Below are 11,873 nucleotides of genomic sequence, written 5' to 3' on the forward strand. Positions count from 1 at the left end.
CAGTGAAGATGATGTTGCCCATCTAGAGGTCAGTTTTAGGTTCTATCCTTTCTTGGGGGTGTATGCCTGCATTCCCTTTTTTCTTCCTGCTTTAGAGCCATGCACCCCAGCTGCAGAGAAAAGGTCACCAAAAGGGAGTCAGATATTTGACTGGCAGTATAAATGTTACATACAAGCAAAAAAGCACAAACCTGTTTTTGGAATGAACTTTAGAATTCGAAGAGTCCCTTAGGCAAAGTCCTAGGAAGACATCTGGAGAACCTAGGAGTAAGATTCCTTCCTCAAAGGATCACCCTTGGGAGTTGAGGTCAAGGTCCATGGTTTCAGAACCACATCTTCCCAAAGCTCTCTCCCCAGGAAACTTGATGTGAACTTAGAGAAAGTTTCAGCCCTGGATGTCAGTCACCCTGGCTTTTTCCTTTGATACTAAAAAGGATTAGCAGTACTCCCCATGTCCCCTTTACTTCTGTGTGTGATAGATGGCAAGAGACTGTGTGGTGTTGAAGAATATCTTCCAATTTCCCTACTCTGTGCTCCAAGGTCTGGTGTTTGATGATTTTTGTCCCCTTCCCCTTCAGTGCTCTTCTCTAAATGAAGAGTTCTGAATAAAAGAAAACATTGCTGGGCATATCTGAAACCAACCTCAAGGTTGGGGGTTTTGTGGCCCTTGTTCTGTTTTTCAGAAAAGGGAATAATTGTTCTTCTCCTGAAATGGTAGGTTACTGTTAGGCAGGACCCTGTGATATACTTTGACTAACAGCACGTGGTAGAAGTGACGTTCTAAGACTTTCAAGATAAAGCCTTAGGAAGTCTTGCAGCTTTTGCTCTTTTCCTCTTCCTGCCCTCAGACCACTTCAAACAGAAGGTTATGACTAGCTTGATTAAAGACAAAAGATCACCTGGAGACAGAAGCCCAGGTGACATTCAGCAGCAATTGCCAGATATTTCACTGAGACCATATTAGACCATCCAGCCCCCACCAAGCCACTGGCTGCTGTCGAGATGAGTGGAATTAGTAGAACTGCTCAGCCAATCCAAGCCCAATTTGCCAATCCCAGAATAATGAGCTAATGAATGCTTTTTGTTTTAAGCCACAAACTTTGGGGATGGTTACATAGCAACAGATAAGTGAAAAAGATGTTTAACTTCTTAAAAATCTATCACTCCATATTGATAAAATTGTATTGGTCAACCTGTTTTGTAAAGTGATTTCTCTACTGGTATTATATCTTGAAAATTTTCTATATCCTTAGTTATTCTACAGCTTTGCGTTTGTTTATCTTGGTATTATTTTACCAATATTTGGATATTTTATAATTTATCAGCTTTGCTCAGCAAAGCTGAGCAACTCCTTCTTACTGTCCAGCTTCCATGTCTTCACCAACTTTACATTCCCTTCCAGAACCTTAACAGGACATGGGTTCCTATCATTTCATGGGTCCATTGACTTAGGAATGGGGTATTGACTTCTGCTGAGTGGAGTATAGATGACTCAATCCACTCAGAGTAATTTGCTCAAGGGTGTGAGATAGGATCTATATACATTTATTTAACTAATTAACTGGTCTCCATGATTACAAAATCTCCTTTCCCCTTTCCAATTCAAAATCTGCATTCTGGGGGCGCCTGGGTGGCTCAGTGGGTTAAGCCGCTGCCTTCGGCTCAGGTCATGATCTCAGGGTGCTGGGATCAAGTCCCGCATCGGGCTCTTTGCTCAGCAGGGAGACTGCTTCCCTCTGTCTCTCTCTGCCTGCCTCTCCATCTACTTGTGATTTCTCTCTGTCAAATAAATAAATAAATAAAATCTTTTTAAAAAAAATCTGCATTCTGGAGCCATCTTAGTTCCTTCACTGGGATTTGTTAGGGTACTTAGCTAATTTTCTGAAGGGCTGATTTAATCAATTCCTGGAGGTAGAAATGGGCATCTCTGCTGTGTTTTCTAAAGTGTCATCATCCCAGTCCTTCAGATTACTTCCTCTTCTGCCTGCTCATCAAAAGAATGTTTTGAATTTCTGCAGCCACATCAGACCTAAGTCGCATTTCTTCTCCTACGTGCAGGGCTTATAATTAATCAATTTCCAAGGCAGGTGTGATTTCCTTACTGGAGCAATGGCTGGAGGAGAGATTGGCAATTTGAGATCTGAGCTGAGGTAATTGAGAGGCAAGCAGCAAGAGGAATCCATTGTGTATTAAAATCCTAGATTTCGTATTATACCTTGGCTAACTGAATTTAAATAAAAAAAATCTTAGGTTTCAAAATTTAAGACTACCTTTAAGGTAGCAGAATTCTGAAAGGCTTCATAACTATGAAGAAAGTTCAGACCACTTAAAGCCAGAATTCATCCCACTACAGAATTCTACTCTGTGTTCCATACACATATCTCCTTCTATTATTTCTTCTGCTTTCAAAGAGGGAGGGATTAGCTCTATTTTTTTCTGGCTGTAAAGTTAATGCATTCTTAATTCAGAAATTTAGAAAATACAGAAAAGCTTAAAATAAAGCTCATTTAGAAAGAGCTTCTTTGAACATTTTATTCCAAGTCATTTCATCTGTTTCTCTATGAATTAACACATGGATATAGGCATGTAGGATTTATTATTTTAAAAAAGAATCGCACCACAATACTGTTTTGTAATCTACCTTCATCTAGCAAAATATAGTGAACAGCTTTATCATGTCATCAAATTACAAACTGTTACAATGTTTTGCCTACAATACGATCCAGACATTTCCCTATTGAAGGATATTTAACTTCTTGCTAGCTTTTCTCCATATAGCACTTCATGGCACACTCCTTTTTGTGAACATGTGTATCTTAAAGTCTTAAACATTGTTGAGAATGAGGCTTTCAAAGTTAAAATCGACTTATATACCTTCATCAAATGCCCTGCTTAAATTTTCACTAACATACCATGAAAAGTGTCTATTCTACTAATATAGAGTATTATCAGTCCTTCAAATCTACCTTTAGTGGAAATTGTCTTTGTTTAATTACCTATGCTGAGGTTTCATTTAATGTAATAAAATCTGGGAGTCTGGGATAAAAACCAGAATTCAATGAACTGATTTTGTAGTTAGAGAAATGTGGATTCAAAACATAGACCCACCATTTACTGAGCGTGTATAATATCTTTTCCTCCATTTTAAGTAAGAGTTTTGAACAAAGTAGAACACAGATCTTAAAACCATAGCTTAATGATTTATTTTATAAACCTTACACTCACCATTTGATAAACTCCAACATCCCAGAAGCCTCCCTCATGACTCTTCCCAATCACTGTACCTCTAAGTTAACCATTATTTTTTTAAGATTTTTTTAAAAAATTTACTCATTTGACAGAGAGAGAGAGAGAGATCACAAGTAGTCAGAGAGGCAGGCAGAGAGAGAGAGAAGGGGAAGAGGTTCCCCGCGGAGCAGAGAGCCCAATGCGGGGCTTGATACCAGGACCCTGAGATGACCTGAGCTAAAGACAGAGACTTAACCCACTGAGCCACCCAGGCACCCCCCTACCTTTATTTTGGGCTCTGTCACAATAATTGAACCTTACAGAACTGCAACCAAGCAGTATGTACTTTGGTGTCTGGCCTCTTTCGTTCAACATTGTATCAATAACAGGACCCATGCTGTATGCAGCAGTAGCTTGTAACTTAACATAGTATTGTATAGTATTATATTGTCTGAATGTATCATAATTTATTTATCCATTCTCTTGTTGATGGAGTATTTGAGTTTCCAGCTTTGGGATATTATGAGTAAAGTTACTAAGAACATTCTTGTGTCAGTCTTTGTCATGCATGTGAAATCAGCTGTCTGTGTTATGTACCCAAGAATAGAATTGCTAGGTTAGAAAGTAAATGTTTATATTTAACAAATACTGCAAAATAGTGTTTGAAAGTGAATGTTCCATTTTATGCTCCCATGTGCTGTGTATGAGAATTCCAGTTGCCTTATCTGATTAGCATTATTATTGTCAGTCTTTTGAATTTTAGCCATTCTAATGGGTGTGTAGTGGTACATTGATATTTAATTTGCATTCCCCTTATGACCAATGATGCTGCAAACATAAATTCCTATAGATAATGTGGATTATCCTGTGGATAATGTTATCCAAAGAGCTGGGAATGAACAAAAATGAATTAAGTGAAGTTTCACAGTAAAAGTTAGTGCATAGCTTACCATACAACCCAGCCAACTGTCATCTTGGCCATTTTTCCCAGAGAAATGAAAACATAGGTTTACACAAACACCTATATGTGAATGTTCATAGTTGATTTGTAATAACCCAAAACTGGAAATAACCCAAATGTCTTTTAACAGGTAAATGGTTAAACAAACTGGGGTTTATCTTTACCATAGAAAAACACTGGCAATAAAAAGGAACGAACCACTGAAACAGTTTGGGTGATCTCAAGGGAATTATGCTAACTGAAAACCAATCTCATAAAAGTTATAATTTGTAAATTATATAAATGTTGTATAAATGAATCCATTTATATAACATTCTTAAAATGCAAAACTATAGAGATGGAGAGCAGGTTAGAAGATGCTAGGAACTGGGTGGAGAGGAGGTGGCTCTGACTATACAAGCATAGCAAAAGAGATCCTTGGGATAGAGCTGTTCTGAATCATGGTGGTAGTGGTTTTCACATGACTCTGCACAAATAAAAAAATGCATAGAACTAAATATACACATAGATACACAAATGAGTGCATGTGAAACTGGCAAAAGATACAAGTTTTGTGTACTGTTTCAACATCAATATCTTGGTCATGATATTGTATTACAATTTTACAAGAAATAACCATTGAGGGAAACCTGATGAAGGTTATGTGGGATCTCTATATTATTTCTTACAACTGCATGTAAATCTACAGTGATATAAAAAATTAAAATATAAGCACATAGCTGGGACAAGTTTCCTGGTTTGCCATTTGGACAAAAATAGAATTATATCTTTACATTATCATACCACAAGAATAAACTCCAAATAGATTAGGAATGTAAACATAAGAAATGAAATCATATAGGTCTTAGAAGAAAGCATTGGTGAATCCCTCTTTAACCTCAATGTAAGAAAGAACTTTTTTTTTTTTTTAAGATTTTATTTATTTATTTGACAGAGATCAAAAGTAGGCAGAGAGGTGGGTGGGGGGGCATGGGGAAGCAGGCTCTCTGCTGAGCAGAGAGCCCGCCTTGACCTATCCCTGGACCCTGGGATTATGACCTGAGCCGAAGGCAGAGGCTTTAACCCATTGAGGCACCCAGGCACCCCAAGAAAGAACTTTCTTACTGTGATTCAGAAAACGGATGCAATAAGAAAAAATATCCAAAGATCATGACTACAAAAATCAAAAGACAACTTACAAATTGGGAAAAAATATTTGCAGGATGTATCACAAACAAAGGGCTAATATTCCTAGATTAGTTTGCTAGGGCTATCATAACAAAATACCACCAATTGGATGGTTTAAACAACAAAAATTAATTTTCTCACAGTTCTGGAAGCTGAAGTCCAAGATGAAGGTGTTGGCAAGTTTACTTTCTCCTGAGGTCTCTTCTGCTTGGGGATGATGGTGATGTATCTTTGAATATTCAGGCTAAAGAAAGCTGCTCAAATATCTTTTAAGTTCTAGCTTTTCACATCATCTGGGCTTTTAACTGCAATGGCTTCCCTCTTCCTGGAGTCTGTTTACTCATTGGTTTCTCTACCATTCAGGGCTGTCTCCTTCCCTCTAATAAGGAAATCACATCTGGCTTAGAGATATAAATACTACATATAAGAAATGAAATGGGACTTGAGTCTGCCGAGGTGCTGCCAATCAGAGAAGAAAATAGAAGGGCCAGAGGAAGATCAAATCACCTTAGATATCAAGAAAAGGAAGCCTCAGTAAATACAAAATGCAGTTTACAATTATACAGATGCCAAATCAGTTCTTCAAAGGCTCTCCTGAGATTCATACTGAAGGAGGATATAATGAGCAAAAATATTTTAATCCACAAAATCAGGCTCCAACATCCCATCCTTGTAGTTATATCCTTCTGAACAGGGCTGAGGGATTCACTCTTCACCTTGGAGAACTTGATGGACATCTTTGGGAGTGATAGTACTGCAAATGACAAAAACATTGCAACTCCACAAACCCTAGCCCCATATGACCCTGGAAGAATGAAGAAGGTTGGCCAGATGCAGGAACTAGGCAGGATGTAGAAGGAATTTCTCTGGTATGGTTAAGCTTTTTGAGTCCAGCAAGAATATACAAATTTAATAAATTCCAGAACTTCCTCACAATAAGGTATTAAGTGGTCACTAAAAATTAAATTGAGGAATAACCAAAAAATAGAGAAAAATTCAAAAATATATGACAGTGGCTTAAGCAGGTTACTATACAACATGTATAACCATTTACCATAAGGTCATATATATCAGATGGATAGAATGTCAGACATCAGCAATAGAAAGAAAAATATCTCAATTTATACCTCTAAAAGCTAACATTATTGGTTTCTAGTCTATGACACTGATTTTTTTGTTTAAGTATACTTCCATAACTTCCATAAATTTAAGTTTAAGTATACTATCTATTTTCTTTACAGGAACCAAGAATGTCTTGATTTTAGATTGTCTTAAGAAATTTTATTAAAAGAAAGTTCTTCAAAAATAGGCAAAAAAAAAGCCCTGTTGTGGGTCTTTAGGTTAGATTTATAGCTCAACATATTCTAAATATAGTTGGCTATGAATGATTTCTCTTATGTCCTTCTAATAGTTTATTTCCAAGCATACGTAGGGGTTTTCTGCCTAGAGAAGAGCTAAGAGGCTCAAATCCTGGTCTAGTTGTTTTATGTCTTTTGATGGAAGAATTTATTTCACTTCTGAAATATTAACCAAAATGCCCTGCCTGCAACTAGTGAGAGAATCACCTTGCTCCATTAGTTTCCCTTTGGATCCAGCATCAAGAGAAATAAAACTCTAGGGCATAAACTTGACTAGGGAAAGTTCACATTCCAGAGTTCCTATGAATTCACAATAATTTGGAATGCTGCTATAGTTAGAATTCTTTATTGTGAACTCCTGTGGTTTTATCATTGTACTTCTCCAGAGGTCTTTTTGTCATGTTCTACCTTTGACTTACTTTTATTTCCCCTGCAGGATTATGAACAACATAAAGGTAGCAATTATATCTTCTTCATCTGTGCTTCATCCAAGCACATAGGCACAGCTTCTTGTATACTGTAGGCATGTCTAATGTCTTATATAGAAATCCTACATCTAGGATACTTAGGAAGAATTATAAATAAATAAGTATTACAAGGATGTTCACTGAAGAGTTCCTGATGATGGGGGCACCTGGGTGCCTCAGTTGGTTAAATGTCCGCCTTTGGCTCAGGTCATTAGCCCAGTGTCCTAGGATCAAGCCCTGAGTTGGGCTTTCTATTCAGCGGGGAGTCTGCTTTTCTCTCTCTCTCTCTCTCCTCCCTTGCACTCCCCCCCCCCCCGCATTGTGTGTGCATACTCTCTCTCTCAAATAAATAATTTTAAAAAGAATTTTTGATAATAATTAGTTAAAAAAAGTTTCAGAATAAACAATGTGTTAATTAAGATATGATAGACCACACTATAATCATCATGATATTGGCCTCAATTTGTCAAAGAGATATACTCATCAGGAATGGCTTAGTGAAATACAGCAGAATGTTGGAAAGGAGTTGGAAAATAGTAGAATCCAGAGTTAAAGATTGAGGACTCTGGAACTCAAGTTCTAGTTTCATCTCTCAGGAACTCTGTGACATTTCACAACTTATTTCAGCCCTGATGCCTTACTTGCCTAAGCAGTATGCTGAGAATGGTAATACTTCCCTCACAGGGTTCTCATGAGAATTAAATTAGACAATACATGTCCTTATAATAGTGTATTAGTCAGAGTTCTCCAGAGAAACAGAAACAACAGGATATATGTGTGTGTCTCTGTGTGTCTATGTATTGAGTTAAGAAAGAGATTTTAAGGAATTGGCTTGGCTCATGAGATTGTGGAAGCCTGTTAAGTCCAAAATCTGTAGGTCAGGTCAGCAGGTTAAATACTCAGGGAACAGTTGAGGTTTGAGTTCAAAAGCTATCTGCTGGCAGAGTTCCCTTCTGCTCTGGGAGAGGGAAGTCTTTAGTCTATCAAGGCTTTCAACTGATTGGATGAGGCCTACCCACATTCTGGAGGGTAATCTTTAATTTAAATTAAATGTTAATCTCATCTAATAAACACCTTCACAGGCACATCCAGAATGATATTTGACCAAATATTTGGGCATCATGGCCCAGCCATATTACATAAAATTAGGCTTCATAAGTCCACCCCTTGCCAACTTGGCACCTATATGCATCTCCCTAAATGATACTTAATATCTGAAAAAAACCAGTAACAAGGACATACTTCCACCTAACATAATACAACTATCTTGCATACAACCAAAAAATACACGAATCCTTTCCCCAGAAGAGGGTGCAAAGTCTTGCATAGTGTTTACTTTCCTCCCTTATATCCCACAACTTAAGTATTACGATGTAAAGTTAATAATACTTATATACTATAAGGTCAATACATCTTATATCACATGATAATGATATAAAAAAGGAATAAAGATTTATATACATACATACAAACACACAACTAAATAAACACTCATGACAATTATAGTCCAATTTCTGAAACTGGTCCCATGGTTGTAGTAGGCATTTATAACTACCTTCTTCCATCACCCATTCCATGTTCCCTTTGCCCACAGCAAGCTCCTCAGTTGGTCATGGTTCTTTACTTGGTGGAGTGACATAAAATTCATTCTTGGGTGTGTGGCCCTTGAATAATCCTGCCTTTATAGTTTGTAGTTTGCCATTCACCTTAATCATAGGGCAGGGCAATATTAGAAGCCTCAAAGGATCTCCTGTACTCTAGATACACTCCTCCTTATCACCATTGTGGAGTCCAACCTCCCCTTGGTAGTTAAGATGAATCACCATAGCCAGTACCCTTAATCCCTTCTTTGCCTTTTGATTCAGAGGGATGAGAAACCCAAAGTGGTTGGGTAGCAGTTAAATTTACAGTTAAATGGTATCATTGTATCTCCTGGTAGAAGCATTCCCTTTGGAACTAAGACCTCTGTACAGCAGAGCACAGGTTGTGGGGAGGGGAAGCAAAAATTCTGCTGTTGGGTCACCAGGGGTAATAGTGAGTGGTGTCATTCCCATTTCTACCCCATGATTCCCGGCCTTATGAATCTTGACTATGGGAAAAACAGCACCAGATACTGGATGGTGATATCAGAGCATAAAGAGCCTTCTGTAGAACCATCCCCCAGCCCTGCAAGACACTGCCACCTAGCTGGCATTGTGACTGAGTCTGTAAAACATCATTCCATTCTGTCAAGCTAGCTTCTTCAGAAAGGTGGGGAACTTGGGAAGACTAGTGAATTCCATGAAGATGGGCCCACTGATGTACTTCAATTACTGTGATATGAGTTCCTTGATCAGAAGCAATGCTGTTTAGAATACCATGATACCACTATCATAAGGCATTCTGTAAGCCCACTGAGGGTAGTTTTGACAGAAGCATTATGTACGGTATAGGCAAATCTGTATCCAGAGTGTCTGTTCTATTTAGAAAGAAAAAAATATTGCCTCTTTCATGATGGAAGCATTCCAATGTTATCAACCTGCCACCAGAGAATGGTGCCATATCGGGGACTCAGTGTTGGTCTCTGTTGCTGGCAGATTGGGCATTCAGCAGTGGCTATAACCAGGTTAGCCTTAATGAGTGGACACTTGTGTTGCTGAACCCATGGGTAATGGCCATCACTGCCACCATGGCCTTTTTGTCCAAGAACCCATTGGTGATGATAGGGTGGCTGAGGAAAGAACCAAATGGTGTCCACAGACTGGGTCATCCTATCCACTTTATTAAAATCCTCTTCTGCTGAGCATTTAACATGGGACACAAAGAGCTTCACTTTTACCCATGCAGAGAGGTCTATACCTCTTTTCCAGACTTCCTTCACATGAGTTTTCCAATCATGTTCCTTCCAAGCTCCTGACCACCCAGCCAAACCACTGGCCACAGCCTGTGAATCGTACATCTGACCATTTCTTCTTCCAAGCAGGAAAACAAAACAACAAAAAACCAGGTGCACTGCTTAAAACTCTGACCAGTAGGATTACCTGTGCCTTCAGGGCATACTTGGCCCAATCATTTAAACATCCCTTCCATTTTATGAGTGCTGCTCTGCACACCTAGCTTAATAGCTGGGTCAGATTATACCCAGTTTATGATGTTAACTTGGTGGCCCATGGTTTAGTGTTTAGTCTCTAAGTCTCAGTAGCAGGCTGAAACGTGTTTCTCAAAAGGAGAGTAGTTAACTGCAGAGAATGGCATGGCTTTGGTTCAAAATCCTAAGGGCCTGCACTGTGACCCATCGGTAGGGTCCTGCCAAAGGCCCCAGACAACATCATTACCAGCCTCTGATATTTCAAACACCCTTGGATTAAAAAAAAAAAAAATTATTTGTTTGACAGAGAGAGAGAGATCACAAGCAGGCAGAGAGGCAGGCAGAGAGAGGGGAGGCAGCAGGCTCCCTGCTGAGCAGAGCCCGATGCAGGGCTTGATCCCAGGACCCTGAGATCATGACCTGAGCTGAAGGCAGAGACTTAACCCACTGAGCCACCCAGGCGCCCCTACACTCTTGGATTTACTGGGCCTTATTGCCCAAGAGGCAAAGTGCTTGCCTAGCAGTCTGGACCTGTTGCAGAGTCACAGAGCCCTCTTTTGTTCTGGGTCCTACTCAAAACTAGCAGCTTTTCACATCACTTGGTAAGTGGGAAGTAACATACCCCAATGAGGAAGAGGTTGCCTCCAAAATCCAGAGGTCCACTAGGCTTTGTGCCTCTTTTTTAGTTGTAGGAGGAGCCAGATGCAACAACTTAGAAGGGATATCATGACATGCCCCACACCACTGGATCTCTAGAAGTTTCACTGAGGTAATAGAAGGCCTCTTAGGTTTTTGTTAGATTTATTTCCCAACCCTGACATCCAGATGTCTTATCAGTAAATCTATAGAGTAGTTGTCATTTCTTGCTCACAAGGTCCAATGGCATAATGTCATCAATGTAATTGACAATATGACATCTTGTGGAAGGGAAAGAGAACTGAGATCCCTGTGAACTAAGTTATTATACATGGAAACTAAATTATAGGGCCGGGGAGCTGATGTACCCCTGAGGTAGGATACTGAAATTATTTACTTGTTTTTGCCAAGTGAAAACAATTGGTTCTGGTTGTCTTTATTAACAGGGATGGAGAGGGAAAATTAACAGAGCAGTACTCACATGGCAGATACCAAGGAAATGTGTTAGTTTGTTAATTTGTTTAGGTAATGAAAACACATCTGGTAAAACAGCTGCAGCTGGAGTCACCACCAGCTTAACCCATTGTCATTCTCCAAAATTTCTGTTGTCTGCAGAGGCCATATAGGCAAGTTGAATGGGGATATGCTGGGAATTCATCACCCCTGCATTTATATGTTCTTAGTAGTGGCACTAATCTCTGCAGACAGTGCTGAGTATGTCTGTTTCAATTATCCATTCCAGAACTGGGGGGGAAACCACAGGATGGATTCAGGCAAGTGCTGGGTCTGCTGTGAGATGGACCTTAACACTGATCACAGACCTCCTTAAGCCTCTACCCTGACTGGTAGACCAGTGAGGTTTTGGGTCTCCTGGAATTAGTGTCCGCTCAAAGCCAGTGTCCACGGTTTGATTTTTTCCTTTTCCTCAAAGTTTGGTCTCCCTGGTAAAAGCTGTGGGTTCCTTTAGGAAGACAAGGGGGTAAATTACC

General features: G+C 39.3%; 1 protein-coding gene across 1 annotated transcript; it reads right to left on the reverse strand.

The window, feature by feature from the left end:
- Positions 1-7,856: 7,856 nt before the first annotated feature.
- On the reverse strand, positions 7,857-10,735 carry LOC131817829 (uncharacterized). Its single transcript, XM_059151570.1, is given in 3 exon segments — positions 7,857-9,295; positions 9,297-9,548; positions 9,550-10,735. Coding segments are annotated over 3 exon segments (1,026 nt in total). The 5' UTR covers positions 10,120-10,735; the 3' UTR covers positions 7,857-9,091.
- Between the last annotated feature and the right edge of the window lie 1,138 nt (positions 10,736-11,873).

The sequence above is a fragment of the Mustela lutreola genome, chromosome 16, assembly GCF_030435805.1.
Source record: "Mustela lutreola isolate mMusLut2 chromosome 16, mMusLut2.pri, whole genome shotgun sequence".
Classification (NCBI taxonomy): domain Eukaryota; kingdom Metazoa; phylum Chordata; class Mammalia; order Carnivora; family Mustelidae; genus Mustela; species Mustela lutreola.